General features: G+C 31.4%; 2 protein-coding genes across 2 annotated transcripts in view; one reads left to right on the top strand and one right to left on the bottom strand.

The window, feature by feature from the left end:
- Positions 1–18,338, bottom strand: part of LOC126735713 (fibronectin type-III domain-containing protein 3A) — a 259,517-nt gene that overhangs the window by 177,806 nt on the left and 63,373 nt on the right. The gene's annotated exons all lie outside the window — the stretch shown is intronic.
- On the top strand, positions 17,656–18,276 carry LOC126735715 (uncharacterized). The gene is made up of 2 exons (XM_050439794.1): positions 17,656–17,880; positions 18,023–18,276. Exons 1-2 carry the CDS (start codon positions 17,718–17,720, stop codon positions 18,232–18,234), a joined length of 375 nt encoding a protein of 124 aa, XP_050295751.1. The 5' UTR covers positions 17,656–17,717; the 3' UTR covers positions 18,235–18,276.

Below are 18,338 nucleotides of genomic sequence, written 5' to 3'. Positions count from 1 at the left end.
CTTGATAAATGGCATTAAGATGGTATAATACTGCTACAGTATCTGGTTTGATAGTTGTAAATATCGCTATGAGTTGGCAACATTGGTATATTGAGTTTTATGAATGCAGACCTGCAGTAATCCCTATATCCGAAACCTCCCATGATTCTAGAAGCCTTACGCTGAAGCTCAAATATTCTGGCTGTAGAAGCTGATTCACGCAAGCTAAAATCCCATGGGTCATGACCGAATGAAACATGCCATAGGAAATATTGTACTCTGAGATACACAATTATATAGGTTTCTTAGAAAGATTACAGTGCTCCTTATTTTTCTAGATAGATTATCTAAATCTTGAGGTTCTTCAACCAAATCTTATCCTGTTGAGTTTAAGTTTGTTAGCGTTAAACCAACTTATGACCTCGAATTGTGTTACACTCAAAGTCTAATTCAATCTCTAATTTAATCTATCTAGTTTACCCAGTGGCAGGTTATTTATGAAAATAAATAAAAGAATAGGTGCCAACACAGAACCTTAAGGTTCACCAAGTTCTAAAAAACCTTTGGACGAACTCTTACTATTTGTGTTCGTTCTTTAAGATACGATTCTAGAAGTTGTATACTATTATTTAAAAAATTGTTAAATTTAAGTTTTTTAAAAACGAGATTATGCAATCAAGAGCCTTGCACAGGTCGTAAAAAATACACTAGGAAATGTTCATGTTTCTCAAAAGAATCCATTATTTAAAACAGTAGATTAGGGATACCGATAAACTGTGATCTTTTCCTTTCTAAACCCAAATTGTCTATCTTACAATAAGTTAATGATTTCAAAAAAGTTAGTCAGTTTATATGACATGCACTTTTCTATCATCTTTGTTAGGATTGACAACAGTGAAGTAAGACGTTCTTTTCAAATACAATTTTGGTCTACTTTTTTCAAAATGAGAGTCACAACAGCTTTCATAAAGCAATTTGAGAATATATTTACAGCCTCAATAATTCTGATTTATGTTAAAAAAAAGCTTAATTAAGAACTTTTATTTTATTTGATTTATGTAATGATTTCTTATTTTATTAATTTATATATGACGCATCTTCAGATTTAAACGTATGTAATTCTTTTTATAATTGAAGGCTTTTCAAAAAAAGATTATGCTGTTTATTATTTTGGAGTCAATTGACCAGAAAACTTATTATTAAAATGAACTTAATATTATAATAACAAAAGCGAGTTTTTTATAAAAAAATGTAAAAAGTAGCATTGTCAATCTTTGGAGATTATTTAACCAAAAAGTTTTGAAAATTGCAGATATTTCGACGAGAATTAGTAAAAAAATATATTAAAAGAAAAATTTATAAATACATATATAAATTTTTAAAAGCTAAATAGAATTATATGTATTGAAAAAGTAAAGTTGAATGGGGAAGTATAAGTATGGAAAAAGCATAAGCAATAATAACTCAGCAAAAGAAAAATACAAATTTAAAGGTGAAATGACATTTTGACTAAAAAAAGGTGAAAAAAGGTATAATACTAAAGGAAGAATATGGAAAACCTAGTCTTATAGACAGTTAAATAAAAACATAAGATTCAAAATACAAGAATGATATTGAATATGAAAATAATGATGACCCAGATGACGACATGTATTGAATTTACTAAGAGGATTTGGTAAAAAAAATAAACAAAACTTTTATGATAAATTGACCGAGATTTTAATAAATATGTTTTGTATAAGACTTTAAGAAATAAACAAGTTTACGTCATAATGCTATTTTTTGAAAAAAAATCAAGTTAGGAAATCATCTAAAAGTGGGCCTGATAATGCATACTAGGTCAATAATAATAAATTTCTAGCAAAAGAACAAATGTTAACTAGATAGATGTTGGATAGTATAAACAAAATTAAGTTTAAATATGTAAATAAAAAATGTCTAATTACATACGTTAAACCTGGAATCTCATTGTTTGCCTAACATAGAAAAAGATGAGAGATGCTTATGTAAGGACAATACTAAAATAGAATTAAAATGAAATACAGGTAGTTTCAGAAAATATTAATATACTAGCTAAATTAAATAAATTCAATCTTACATTATTGTCTTTAAAGATGAATATTTCCAGTAGAAATTTTGCAGAAATCAGTAAAGATTTTTTTTCTGTTGTTGACCTAGAGTATTAAATAGAGTATAAAATATGACCATTTTAATATTGCTTGAACAAACCCTTACTTTAGCATGTACTTATGTAATTCATCTTAGAATCCTTTAAGTATTTTATACAGCCTGAAGGTAGATAGGGGGAGTATGGAGAATATCGACCACTTAAAAAAAAATAATTTCTCTTAATAATATATTAGGTATTGAGTCTTGGGAATATGAAAATAATGCATAAGTAGCAAAATATGTTTTAAAAAAGTTTAAGTTTTATTGAAAAAAATAGTGTTACCATATCTGGTCGATATTAACCATATGCGTTGGATAATATCGACCACCTGGGCCCTATAACACAAACACTAAAATTGTCACAAGTTTACAAGTTACAATTAATTTACCGTACCTACAAGTCGTGATGAATTCAGTAACACATCAGAAACAACTACAATAATTGTAATTTTTTTACAATTGTAGGACTACGCGTACATATGTATAACAGACTTGTTAAAACGAGTTTAAGCTGTTTAGGATTAAAAGTTATGGGTTGTTTGTTAGTTTGTTCGTTCGTATAAGAGATACGGTGAGAAGGCTGATTTCGGTTAGTAAAAATGTCGTCTAAACAAATTATTTTCAAAAGAAAAATTCAGTTTTTGACAAAAAATAAAGAAAACAAGGAAATTCTATTTGATGCTTTCTCAGATAGACTTAAAAAGCAAGACAAAGTTGAGAAATGGAAGGAAATAGCCCAAGTAGCCCAAAGTATATGCTTAGTTTCAGTAGAGAAGGATTGAACCTACGTAAGAGATACTGTCTGCCAGAATTTGAAGAAATCTGCAATGGTGAGTCTTTCGTTATTGAGCAATTAACATAATTTATTTACAAGTAATTTTGACATTAGGTACTAAACCCATTATAGATAAAATATATACAATGACATAATATACTATTTCGCATTTTAGCTTAAAATAGACAACGCGAAAAAAACAGGGACTGGTGGGAAAGGCATTTTAACGGAAATAGATAAGTTGATTTTGGATATCGTTGGAAAGGAATCTCCGATTATTTGTGGACTTGGAGTCTCTGAGTCGTTCGAGGTAGCCCAGACTCAGTCAACAGAAACGCCTGTACCAAATGAGACTGTCCCCCAAGCGGACATGAATGTGGACCATCTACTTCAAGAAAAGCCAGTTATTCGTTATTATCAACTCGTATAGACTAGTATATGGGTTTTATGTGTCTTTTATAAAAATAAAAAGTACAGCAAAATGCAAAATTTTATAACAAATCCATTTCCAATTCATCCATCTATCCATTTCTAATTTCCACTTTTCAATTATAGGAAAGAGAAAAGTTGTCGAAAGCACGGATGAAAGTGACGATAAAAATGAAAAGCTGAAACTACAAATTGAACATATAAAATTACAAAACTATAAAATCAAGCTGGAAATATTAAAATTAGAAAAGGACTTCGGGTTACCGTTTTCTGAATTTACCTCGCAGTTCCAAAATAACTTCCAATCAGAAAACAGCAAGACCTATTTACCTTTATAATAATTTATCTAGTACCTATAATTTAGATCCTTCGTTAATAAAAGTTGTTAATAAATAAAATAAATATTTTCGTCTTTATTTTGTAAATATGTATATTTTTTAACTTTAGTATAGAAATGAAATACGTTTTTATTAAATCTTAGAGCACCCTATATACATATTTTACTACTAGAGTCTGTTGTTTCTGTTAAAATAATTAATCAGTTCGCTTAATAGCTTGCGCTCCAACAGGGGGATTGTCATCGAGATGTTCATAATTTTCTTCATTGTCTGATAACTCTTCACCATCGTCTACCATGAAATCATCCGCGTCCCCATCACCTTTTGAAATGTTGCATAAAGTGGCACAGCATTTGAAAACATTTGCAGCAAAAACAGGGCTCACGCGTAGGTAGTTCAAACAAGGAAACTTTTCTTTTAAAATCCCAAACGTATTTTCTATTACTCTTCTTGTTCGTTTGTGAGCTCTGTTGAAATCCTGTTGGGCTTGATTTAGTGGATTTTCATATGTTGGTGGAATCAACCATTGTTTTAGCGGATGAGCTGAGTCTCCCAGAATCACCGAGTTAGGATGGGGTCTCCATTTTCCAATCTTCGAAATAAATTACTGTTACGAAGTACTCATGCGTCATGAACGCTACCGGGCCAGTTAGCACTAACATAATAAAATTTTAGGTCAGGACCACAAACAGCCATGCAATTAATTGAATGTTTACCATGGCGATCTACAAAGGCTGGCTCGTCTATAGTCGGGGCATCTATATTTATCAGTGTTCCATCGACACCACCACATACTTCGGGAAAACCGGCGATGCCATGAAATCCTTGAATAATATCCAATGTATTATGTGGCCATGACACGATTTCGTCAAATTTTATATCATTTGCCGCATTAACAGTGTCATGTACGCATCGGCACAGAGTCATTTTTGAACCTCCATGCATATCGCAAACGCCATGATACTGACCTCCATTTCCTAGCCAATGTAGAGCAATTAATATCTTCTGCTGTGGAGTCAATCCATACCACCGAATTGTGTTATTATTTAGCGCGGCTCCAATATCCCGAACAAGACTTTGACATTGCTGTCTGCTAAGACGGAACCTTTCCTTGAACCATCGCTAAGAAAATTAAAGTCTGTTCTTATGTTGAATCAGTATTCCCTGTGGGGGGCACCTTTATTGTCACTTTCCGAGTTACTTGACCACATACCGAGAACGAAAACTAATGTTCACAGTGAGAAAGTTGATAAATTAAAATACTGCATTTACCGAATTTACCCACTGATACAAATGGGTAGAACATTATTTACAATTGTGTGAAATAGTTTAACACAAATATACAAGTGCTGAAGTTGCGTTACAGAATACGTCTACATATGTAAAAAATCTTCCGTAATTACTAGAGCCGCACAGGTAATTACAAGATTGTTCTGTTACGGAAAAATTACAAGTGTAGAAAACATTTTTACAATTGTATAACTTGTAGTGGTTGTGTTACAGGGCCCTGGTCGGGTAATATCGACCGTGCAATATAAAACGAGAAAAACAGTATAAACGCATTTGTTTGCTTATAATGTTTAATAGGTATAAAATAAACATAATTCTGGAAAACAAATTACCTTATAAACTAAATAAACTTAAATATAATATACTCAAATAAACACTGAAAAATTACCACTTTAGGGTTGGCAAAAATGACATATATATACACCTGTGTAATTTCCACCCCGGCACATTCAGCGTGCGAAGAATTTTTACAAGGACAGGTCACCCACCATTCCTTATCTTTTCCAAATTCCGTACATATGATGCATGGTTCAGTCGCTTCTTCCAGTTTTTGTACTTTCTTTGTATTCTTTTATTTCTTCGTTCTGATTACCACTGCTTATTATTTTTCTTTTTGTTCCTTTAGCTTCTACTTCTTTCTTTCTGGCTTTCATTTTGTCCTTAACTTCCAATTCTTCTTTGTTGGGAGTTGAAGTAAAGAATTGAGAGTGCGCTTTCTTTCGGTTATTTTCTACCGATCTTAAAAAGCGTGGCATTGGTTAAGTATCTTCAAATGAGATAGTTGTATCAATGGTCCTGTCTGGTTCATTATCGGTGTCCTCATCGGTGAAAGAGATTAGACTTGCTTCCGAATCGCTGGAATCACTACCACTTTTATTTTGCTGTGGCTTCTTGAACTGACGCAATTCAGATCGCCCTGGTTGAGGTTCGTTCATATCAGTAGTTGATGGGCATATGTTTTTTTTTCTTTGTCGATATTGTTGTGTTTCTTGCCTAATGTTTTGTTTTTTACTTTTTCTTGTGTTTCGTTTCCGTCCTCTTCTTTAATGACAACAATGACAACAATTCTCGATTCATTGGGAAGATTCCTGTGGTCCCAAATCCTTTTACAACTTTTTCTATTGTAGCTGTTTTATTGTATGCTTTTTTAAATAATTCAGCAATATCTGTCTGATCAATTTTTTGATAATTTCGAGCCTTTAAAAAATAATCACATTCACGATTATACGCGGTTTTTAAGGGCTCAAAAAAGCAAACATCTAATGGCTGCAACCTGTGTGATATGTAAGGGGGTAGGGTTACTATGTCTATTCCCTTTTCTCTACAAAAGTTGTAGATATTTAATGTGCAATGGCTGCAATGCTTGTCGATAATAAATAAGACCCTATCATTAATTGAGCACTTAGTGTGAGTAGCAAAATGTTGAAGCCATTCCAAAAAGAGATCTTCATTGATCCTCCCATTTTTAGAATTTTTGTAAATTGCATTTACTGGGTCATTTTTTGTAAGCTCATACTTTATTCTTGCTCTGCCAAATATAAACATAGAAGGAATATCATCCCACGCAGCACTCATGGCACAAAGCACAGTAACTAGTTTGCCACGCTTCCCACTCGTAATGGCGCCAACTTGAGGTTGTCCTTTGACAGCTAGAATTTTGGGAGGAATATGAACAGGAGTTATTCCAGTTTCATCTGCATTGTAAATGCGGTCAGCTCTGAATTTATGCTTTTCATACGCTTGAGAGAGATTCGTAAAAAATAAATCAACTTCTTTCTTGTTAAATCCTTTAACTCGATTTAGCGATGTACTTTCAGGTCTTCTAAGGGAGATCTGAGGATGACGTTTCAAGAAACCATAATACCAATCATTGCCACATTCTCCTTTTTCCTTATTGAAGTTATTAGGTATATTATTAGATTGTGCAAATTGAAACGCAATTTGCTTGACTTGAAACCTAGACAACCTATAAAACATTTTAATTATATAGTTTGCTAGGTCTTCCTCTTGAACAGGACTTAATACTGTCTGCCTTCCAAGGCGCTTTTTTACATTATCAACTTTTCCCCTAAGACGGTCTTGTAGAGTTCCATAGGGCACATTATAGGTTCTGGCGGCCTTTCTTATGCCTAAAGTATTATTTTGAACGGCATTAATGGCTGACGTCATGTCTTCAATATTCCAGCAAGCTCGATTAGTTTTCCTGTGGTATTTAAAAGGCATGTTGAAACCAATTTATTAAGAGAAAAAAACTTTGTTAATAATCGGGTAAAACCGATCAGTATGGTCGATTTTACCCGACATTATAGTCTGATTACATTAACCTAACCTACAAAAAATCAAAAAGATTTACATGGAAAAATTTATAAAATCTATACTTCAAAAGGTGTTATCTAAAATATAGTATCAAAAAAATGTCCTATTTTACAATGATTTTAACATAATTACCTATTTTGTGGGACAAAAATAATATAATACATCAACACGCTGGAAAAACAACTTTAATTTACCACAGACCCTAAACATTAGATAAAGTGGTGGCCACAATACTGGGTTGTCTACTACTATTGCCCGTCTGGTCGGTTTTCCCCATATTACCCCTATTCTGATCTAAATTTCAGAGATCTTAATTAATTAAATATTACGGTACCATAAACCATCCAGCAAATAAGTCCTTTACTTTGTCAATAGCCTTCATATGATTTCTTAGAAGATCGTACACCTTGTCATCATTGTAGCATCAAAAAATCAATCAGATCGAGTTTCACAACATTCCATGTTTTATCATGAGCGTGAAATTAATTATAGAATCAAGTTTTCACCTTTAGGTTTGGCAAACCTATTAGATTCTTCTTTTTATGAAATTAATGATATATCATTAAAATAATGTTATTAGTTTTATATTTACTTATTAATTTTAATAAATGTCAATGAATTAAGCCCTGGGGTATCATCTAATAAGAGTCTAGTTTTTGCAGTAGAAGATCTGCTATCTTAATTTTATTATCTTAAAGATCAAACAATGATATTAATAAAGACTTTGTCTTGTGTATGTCCTGATCTTATGACATCGGTTTAATAGCCTTAGTAGGATATATAGGATAGTTAATAAAAAAAGATGAACATATCTTTATATGCAAAATCTCGCTATAACTAAACTGTTGCTAAAATATTTTTTTTTTCAAATTATTCATATTTTTCATGCTTGCTTCAATAAAAAACGTTATACATAATTATTCTACAAATTAGCATGTGGTTTAATACTAGATGTTTTTCTAAATAATCGATTCACAGAAATAACACTGTTTATCTTGCATTGTTTACATAATATTTTTAAAATATCATTTAATGGACGGTGACATGATAACAGTATTGTATACATAATATGTATTACATAATTCTAATTATATATATGCAGAATAAATAAGTTCATAGAATTACATATTTAGTATCGTGGATGTCACAGTAGAACAATAATTTTGTTAAAAATAAGTTTGATAAAAATAAATGTTGTCTTTAAAATATTTACCAAGAAATGTTTTCTAAAAACATCCAATTATTAAGCATATATAAAAGCAATATTTATAAAAGCATTTTTCGAGGAAGAGCATCAAAATTATAATATAGATATTCTTGGAATCTTCTTATTTTGGAAAAGCTGCCCCCCATTAAATAAATACTGAACAATTTTAATTACATCAGCAAGCATTTAAGCCAATAAAGATAAAAAGGCCATTTAATTAAAATTAACACATCAGGAAAACCCGCACTTGCAACAAAATAAGATAAAAGAAATGAAAGAATTTGAATTTTTAAAAATAAGCAATTAAAATATTTCAGGAAGAGATACATAACTGTTAGTTGAAAAAGGTCACGAACTGGTTTGATAAAGTCATAAAAGTTCTGTGAAGTCTTTGGGTTTTTGAAGGTTCTTGTAAAGAAGTTAATGGCAAGTTTCTCCTTCAGAATTAATACATATTTTGATTGTTTTATACGCATTTCTCTAAGTGGATGAATAAAAAATCAAAAAGTTCACACAAAAGAAAAAGTTAACAATATTGCTTTTTTGCTATGAAAAAATCGATAATATGAACATAGGTCATTCAACGGTAAAGGAGAAAAATAGGTCTCTGTGGATGACCATGGACAGATATAGGGATGATAGGTCAAGATCGATAAATGCTAGGGAAGACCAAAGATTAGTGAGAAAAGCTAACTGGATCAATCCTACAAGAAACTGCGCTTTTCTTAGCCAGAACCTTCCAGCTATCAGCAGAATTGTTATTACACCTCAAATGTTCTTATATATCAAGACAGACATTATAAGTATATTGAATTGACCATAGAATCGAAAAATGTAATATTAGATCAGGTATTCTTATAAGATATTCAAATTCTCCAAGCTAAAATGGAAAAATATCTTAAGGGAAAAATTATTAATATATATTTATAAGCAGTTTTTTTGTGAAATGAAAAATTTTTAAAACCTATAAGCTTAACGATAACAATAGTAATACTAGTACAACCGTCTTCGTCTTCAAAATATCTTGATTTTTTCAGTTTTTCCCATTCTTATCTTAAATATTAATTTCAAAATAACATTTTATGTTACAATTTATTTTTAACAGTGAATGATATTTCAACATACTTACACATGAATGTTATAACCTTTTGTCTAGTAAAAAGATAACGACATTGAATGATCGCTTCGCCTAATTAGGTAACCGATTTTCATAATGGGTTATAGTAATTATTATCTTTTTTACGAACCGAACACTGCCGGATATTTAAAAATAGAAAATATTTTATTATATTATGAAATATAATTATTTATTAGATTAAGTAATTAGAAATAATTACATTAGGATTTTAATATAAGCTTTATAATAAAAGCTTTGGGCGCACTTACCTGTGTTGCAACCAGAATAGTATTTACCTGAAAATTAAAAACACGTTATTATTTGCCAAAGGATATATGTTTATATTAATAAATGCTTATTTTATAGTTTTCCTACTACTTATTCTAGCATATTATAGCAAACTAGAAACTGATTTAAGCCATATACTTATTGTTGCAACCTTTTTATTAGCATTTATAGGTACTCCGTTAATCTTACAATGGCACTTCTATTTTCAGATAATTTTTCCTAGACAATCAATTCATAAGTTTTCTGTGGAAACAGATACGTAAAACCTTGGAAAGTACGAAGCAATTAAAGCCCTTACATTTATTTTTTCGATATGAGTCTGATATATCTTTAAGAATGGTCGTAAAAGTCGTTTTATTTACTTTATGCAATTTTGCAACTTATACAAAAGAAAAACATTATTGCCAATTGATTCAGAGAGTATTATACAAATGGTGACAGGTGATGTGTAAAAAACTAAAAAAACTCAACGCTTATACTTATATTAAATTCAAAGTCAATATATTACAGACAATAAGCACACATTGGTCTTTCTGACGTCAAAAGAATATAAGAATAGATAAATCTCATATTTTTATCAGAAATAAAAAATCAATGCGCAATGACACACTGCTGGTGCACGTTAAATAAAAAATGTCTGGCACCCAGGAGTAAAAATTGTTAATATTGTACTGATTATTTATTATTGATAATCCATAAATTTCTGATTTATTATGTATAGTTTTCTGTTAAGTTAGCGAAGTAAGTAGATAGTGTGTAGAATATTTGGCACCATAATAATTTACTCATCGTTCCAACGATTATATTCTACTCTAATAAGATACCTATGCCCAGTTGACTAGTCATTGAATTATGAATGACTGAATGAATAATCGCTTTATTTTCAAGAAAATTTACAATTAGAGATAAAGCTGATAACTAAAGTAAAACACAAAAACAAACAAAACACACAAAAATAAAATAAAACTAATAAAACAAATATACAAACTTATACAAATCCATAATTGTATGTAGTCAAAAGTATGAATAAATAAACAAAACACTACATAGCTACTAGCTACATAAAAATGTACATATAAAAATAATAAATCAATAAATCAGTCTGTGTGTGTGAAGTTAAAATTAAGTATTAAAAAAGTCGTTTACCGAGTAAAAGGCTCTCTCCAGTAGGAATGATTTTAATGCCTTACGGAAAGTAGGAAAACATGTGATGGACTTGATGTTCAATGGCAAATGATTGTGCATTTTTTTTGCTTTGTACAATATAGAGTTTTTTTACCAATTCTGAATGTGGAGTAGGCAGATATAAATCATACTTCGCGTTTCTGAGATGATAATTATGGGATGGCCTATCTGAATTTGATGAAACGTGCTTGCGAATTAGATAAACGGACTCATATATAAGTAGTGACGGCAAAGTTGAGATATTAAATTTTTTAAAGAAATCCTGGCAATGAGCTCTATAATTAAGTCAAAGTGTATAACGCAAAGCTCTCTTTTGAAGTCTGAAAATTTTGTCAAATTGAGTGACACTACACACACCTCAAATTTCATTGAGTCGGCTTCGTCAATGGTTGCGTTATCCAGTACAAAAGATTGCAAATTATTTTTATAGGACAAAAATTTAGTTTTGGAAATGTTAAGGCAAAGAAGATTAGAGTCGCACCATGCTTTGATAGAAGTTAAGTCACTTGATAAAATTTTATGAAGTTCGGAAATATCCGGATTGCTCCAGGTAAAACTAGTATCATCCGCGAATAGGTAGGTTCTTCCTTTTATATTCAGATTAGCGATATCATTGATAAATATGAGAAACAAAATAGGGCCAAGCACTGAACCTTGAGACACTCCACATTCTATTGGCTTGCAAGAAGACATCGTAGTATCAATCCTCACAAACTGACTCCTGTTATTGAGATATGACTTAAACCATTCGAGGGGCATACCTCTAAACCCGTAGTGTAACAACTTTTTTATTAAGATATCACGGTATATGCAATCAAAAGCTTTAGAAGATTGTTGCCGTAGGATGTTGGCTGTTTAAGCTACAGTATACATTATTAAAAAGGAAAACATAGCATCATTTGTGCATTTGTTATTTAAAAATCAAAATTGTTGAGGAGTGAGTATTTTAAATTTCAGTAGAAATGATAGGAGCCTTTTTTTTCACTAATCTTTCAATAATTTTTGATAGTGTGGGAAGAAGAGCAATTGGGCGATAGTTGGAAGACTGATCTTTATCTCCTCCTTTATGTACAGGGATTATTATTGTCTCCTTAAGGCAGTTGGGAAAAATTCCTTTTTGAAAAGACAGGTTGATTAAACTAATACTATAAATTTGTAAGATGGTTCTCTGGCACGTTTAGAAACATGTTCAACGTGAGTCCATCGGTTCCAAAAGAGCTCTTATTTTTGGTTTCCCTAATGGTACTGCGAAGCTCAGGTAATACTATTGGCGTAAAGAAAAAACTGTGTAAATTCTCATCTGCACTAGAAAGATAAGAAAGTGAATCGTGGATAGGAGCTATGGTACTCATTAGATTCTTCGCTACATTCACAAAATAATTGTTGAGGTTCTCAGGAGAGGTAGAGATAGTATTGGACTTAGAGGGTTTATTTCTCAGATTATTAACAATCGTCCATAATTCTTTAGCGACATTACCAGACTTTGCCAGTCTCCTTTTATAGTAAATGTCTTTTGCCGCTTTTAGAGTCCTTTGATAAACTTTTTTATAAAGTCTTACATAGTGATGAAAGAAAGCGCTGTCCTGTGAGAATTTTCCACTATTGAATAATAAACGCATGTTCTTAGCAGATGTACGTAAGCCTTGGGTAGACCAAGGTTTATGTTTTTGCAGTTTGAGAGGCCTTAAAGGAAAGGATTTGTGAGACAGATTAGATAGCGTTTTTATAAATCTAGAGAATTCTGAATCAACATCAGAAGAGTGGACATTCCAGTCAGTTGTTAGACACAGACTTAAAATTTAGAAAATTTCTATCTGAGAAAAATTAACGTTTTATAATATAATTTTGCATTTTTTTGTTGCAATAAAGTATGCATTAATAAATATAGGTACTTCAAACAATATTTCAATGTAAAGATACTAATGATATGCATACCACCCTCCCCTGAGGAAAAAAATCCGAGTGATTCCACATCAAATCTATATACAATAAAGTAGACTAAAGGATTCTGAAAGAACTGCAGAAAAAATTCATTACGCAATAAAGCTCCTTGGATGTTCTACAGAAGAAAAACACTTTACTTAAGCCAGTGTGTCGTATCACTTATGTGCCTGTAAAACTTCAAGGAAGGATGCAATAGATGCTTAAGATTCAAAATTTCTTAGCGTTTTCACCATATGCTCTGCCTGCGTCACTAGAATGTCGTAAGCAAATAATTTTTTAATTACTTTTAAGGTCAGAACAGGCCTAGTTCATTGATGGTGCTTCTGACATGCTGCGCATCCTAGAGACAAACGATATTGGTCTATAGTGACCTTATTACCCCTCTTGAATACAGGTACAGCTGTAGCCTTCCTCAGTAAAGTAGGATACACATCGGCCCTCATAAAGCTATTAAGCAATTTTGTCAAAAATAATAATAATAATAATAATAATTAATCGTCTTTTATCACGCATATAAATTATATAGATATAAATCTGTTTACATACCTAAAATATCCATAAAGATTAAATAATACAAATGGCGAAGTTTAGCCTTAGGTGATAAGTGATATTTCTAAAATTGGGATCTAACGAATTATTGTATAGAGATACTGCATTATAGCTCAAACCTCTCTGAAATAGTGCTGTTGATGTTGTGGCACAGTAAGATGATTTCCATAACAAAGTTCACCAATATGAATGAATGTTCGAAAAACTTACTTTTGTCTTAAATATACAGTGACCGCCTAAAGTTCCGCATAAATTCGATAAAAATTAGAAACATGAATTTTTGAGAAAACGCTCGGACCCGTCGATTTTTATTTATAAATCGACGAAATTATTATACGAAACTTGCTTGGAATTTCGCCTATATTTCATAAATGCAATAAAAAATATAGCATTCCATTTAAAAAAATGACCGATGACGTCATATCTTTTTTTTGTTCCACCCTGTATACAAAAATTTATGTGAAATAATGCGCAACTTAAAATAAAAATCGACGGGTCCGAGCGTTTTCTCAAAAAATCATGTCTCTAATTTTTATCGAATTTATGCGGAACTTAAGGCTTTACATTAGCGTACATATAGTGTTGATAATGATCCAAATGTGTTAATTCGTTGTCGTTCTCAACAAGTGAACTTATGTCCATCCACTTTATGGAAAATTTTGCGCAAAAATCTCGGATTGCGAGCATATAAAATTCAACTTGTCCAGGAGTTGAAACTCCAGGATCATCTTTTGCGCCGTACATTAGCTGAATGGGCGGAAGGAAAGATTGCTGTTGATCCACGATTTCATATGAAAATTTTGTTCAGTGATGAAACACACTTTTGGTTAAATGCCTATGTAAACAAGCAGAATTGCCGAATTTTGGGTGATGAGAATCCACGAGCTATTGGCGAAAAACCGTTACATCCAGAAAAACTAACCGCTTGGTGCGCTTTATGGGCCGGTGGGATCATTGGTCCTTATATCTTCAGAAACGCTGATGGTCAGAACGTTACAGTAAACGGTGAGCGATACAGAAACATGATAACCAACATACGACGCGTGATTGCCGAAATACAGCCTGCAGAACTGGAAAGAGTGTGTGAAAATTGGACCTCTAGATTACGCCACGTACGCGCCAGCCGTGGGGTCACATGCCCGAAATCATCTTTAGATATTAATGCCAAAAAAAAATTGTTTAATATAAAAGCAAATTGGTTCATATCAATAAAATATTTTGTGTTTAATTTCAATTTAAAGTTCTCCGCCTCTAAAAAAAAATCCCTTTATAATACGAGTAATAAGGTGACCTAGACACTATTAAAGAAAACATATGATGATGTTTGCTGATCTGAAACAGGTTTATCAATTCATTCACGTCACCTTTCGACCTATAGCTTAACTGGTCTTCCGTCGCCTATGTCTCTATCTCTGTGGTGTTCTTAACTAAAGATCATTTCCTTTGAAATAGACTAATAAATGATAAACAGTAAAGGGCCTTCCGCACACCAAATCTCATGGTTCCTAAATCACTGACCTATTATAGAAACACCTTCTGGGCTAAAACCATATCAGGCCGCAGTTTCTCTAACAGTATATGTTATTAGACATAATCGAATTGATTTCGATAGATCGCAATAGGCCGCACTCACATACCTCTCTTACTTAAAAGCATATGCTATGTTGTATGAGAACGGCTTAAAACTGAAAGAGAGTGACCTATCTGCTATGAACATTGATGTATTTGTAGCTTTAATATTGTCCTCTTTTTTAGTTTAGCCTAGGTGCACTCTGATCTTATTGAGTTTCTATCTTTTTCTGGGCCTAGATGTATTTAATTACATGGAAAACGACTCTTAGAAAATATTAGATTTAATGTTGTGCACTAAGAATGTTGTATTAAATATCAGCCAATGTATCACCCAGCTATCGAACTTAACATAACTCTGAATGTAGCAGGACCTTTAAAACATCTACGATTGCAAATAATTTAATTACCGCAGAATATATGTATTCAAACTTATTAACAGAGATCTATCTATGAAATCTATGAAATCTAGATTGGAAAAATATACTTTCTAATAATGACATAACTCATAACTTAAAATTATTTTACAATTCTCTGACAGACATTATTTGAGAAAGAGTTGTTTTATTACGAAAAGAAAGTTATGTTTCTTATTATTTTTTTACTGCTACAATGAAGGTTATTACAGGAATAAATAAATTTCACACAAAATTGGAAACCTATAAAAATTTTAGCCTCTCAAATACGTAAGAATTCGATCAAAGGACATAATAAAACGAGTTTTTAATAATGATATTGAACATATAGAAGCCTGTTTATCTAATGATTCTAAATATATTTTTCAACCTTAATTTCGTGACGGATGCAAATAATTTATATCCTGTTAATATATTTCACATTTATATCATCATCCTAATGGAAGACATAAAAAATGCAATAAAATCATGTAAATGTGTTTCTAAATTTCCAGCTTTTCCAGGCTAATTCAATCAAAATAACAATGTTAAACGTAATATCCTCTTGCTGTGGTTCATCATTACTCCCCGAAGCTATTATGGAACATATTAAATCGTTTGGATATCAACTAACAAAGTGAACGCCAACGCAAAATTTCCATAGCTGCGTCGTTCCAGAGTAGAATGCTTTTGATAGTTTTTGACGTAACTCCGGGAAACTGTTTTAACAAAAACTTTAGCGACGACTCCCACACACGGGCGAAATAATGAAAAGCGTTACGTGGGTGTGAAAGTCTGCTCCAGAATTGGTAATGCAACGAAGGGTATTTTTAGAAAGTCGGATAATTATTATGCAAATTAATTGTTAGATTATTAGAGCATTTAAAATTACCAGACATTTTTGAATAAATTAACTTGCTGTTTTTTATATATTTTCTTATAGGATTCCTTATGTTACTGAGTAAATTATACATATAGTTAAACACCTCTTTGATTGGTATTTAACCAAACATATCATAATATAATGACTTAATTGGCTATATGTATTCGTGTATCTATTACGGATATACATGTATTAATTACTTAATATAGTAAGGTTTTTTATGAAAAGGTATGTAATACAGGATCCTTGCATATGATAACGTTGTTAAAATTGCCACAATATATTATTATTTAGAAACAGAAATAGGATTCTTGATCTTGTTTTAAGTAATTTTTCTCTGACCTTAAATAGAAAACGACTCCCTTATATCCGATAAAGAAATATCCTAGTCATCCCACTTTGTTTTGAAAAATCGAATTTGACAAGAATTTTAACAAGAAAACTTTTAATAGTTGACTTAACTATAAAAATGCAGATTTTTTTTAAAACTACAAATTATTTGAAAACACTAACTGGGATGATTTAAAAAGCAGCTTTAATGTAAATAAACTACCAAATATTTTTTTGTAAAAATTATTTGAATACCTAGATCAATCGTAAATGTAAAAATATTACCTACCAGGGCCCTATAACACAAACACTACAATTGTTACAAGTTTACAAATTACAATTAATTTACCGCACCTACAAGTCGTGATGAATTCAGTAACACATCAAAAACAACTACAATTGTAATTTTTTTACAATTGTAGGACTACGCGTACATATGTATAACAGACTTGTTAAAACGAGTTTAAGCTATTTAGGATTAAAAGTTATGGGTTGTTTGTTAGTTTGTTTATTCGTATAAGCGATACGGTGAGAAGGCTGATTTCGGTTAGTAAAAATGTCGTCTAAACAAATTATTTTCAAAAGAAAAATGCAGTTTTTGACAAAAATTAAAGAAAACAAGGAAATTCTATTTGGTGCTTTCTCAGATAGACTTAAAAAGTAAGACAAAGTCGAGAAATAGAAGGAAATAGCCCAAGTAGCCCAAAGTATATGCTTAGTTTCAGTAGAGAAGGATTGGAACTACGTAAGAGATACTGTCTGGCAGAATTTGAAGAAATCTGCAATGGTGAGTCTTTCGTTATTGAGCAATCAACATAATTTATTTACAAGTAATTTTATGTAATAAAGTAACTGTTTTAAGACATAATATACTATTTCGCATTTTATCTTAAAATAGACAACGCGAAAAAAACAGGGACTGGTGGGAAAGGCATATTAACGGAAATAGATAAGATGATTTTGGATATTGTTGGAAAGGAATCTCCAATTATTTGTGGACTTGGAGTCTCTGAGTCGTTCGAGGTAGCCCAGACTCAGTCAACAGAAACGCCTGTACCAAATGAGACTGTCCACCCAAGCGGACATGAATGTGGACCATCTACTTCAAGGAAAGCTAGTAAGTCATTCGTTATTATCAACTCGCATAGACTAGTATATGGGTTTTATGTGTCTTTTGAAATAAAAAGTACAGCAAAATGCAAAATTTTATAACCAATCCATCCATCTATTCATTTCTAATTTCCACTTTTCAATTGTAGGAAAGAGAAAAGTTGTCGAAAGCACGGGTGAAAGTGACGATAAAAATGAAAAGCCGAAACTACAAATTGAACATATAAAATTACAAATCTATAAAACCAAGCTGGAAATATTAAAATTAGAAAAGGACCTCGGGTTACCGTTTTCTGAATTTACCTCGCAGTTCCAAAATAACTTCCAATCAGAAAACGGCAAGACCTATTTATCTTTATAATAATTTATCTAGTACCTATAGTTTAGATATAGTTTAAATCCTTCGTTAATAAAAGTTGTTAATAAATGAAATAAACATTTTCGTCTTATTTTGTAGATATGTAT

This window comes from Anthonomus grandis, chromosome 4 (genome assembly GCF_022605725.1).
Source record: "Anthonomus grandis grandis chromosome 4, icAntGran1.3, whole genome shotgun sequence".
In the NCBI taxonomy this organism is placed as follows: Eukaryota; Metazoa; Arthropoda; class Insecta; order Coleoptera; family Curculionidae; genus Anthonomus; species Anthonomus grandis.
Note: the sequence above shows the minus strand (reverse complement) of the source record. Positions and strands in the feature narration are given on the sequence as shown.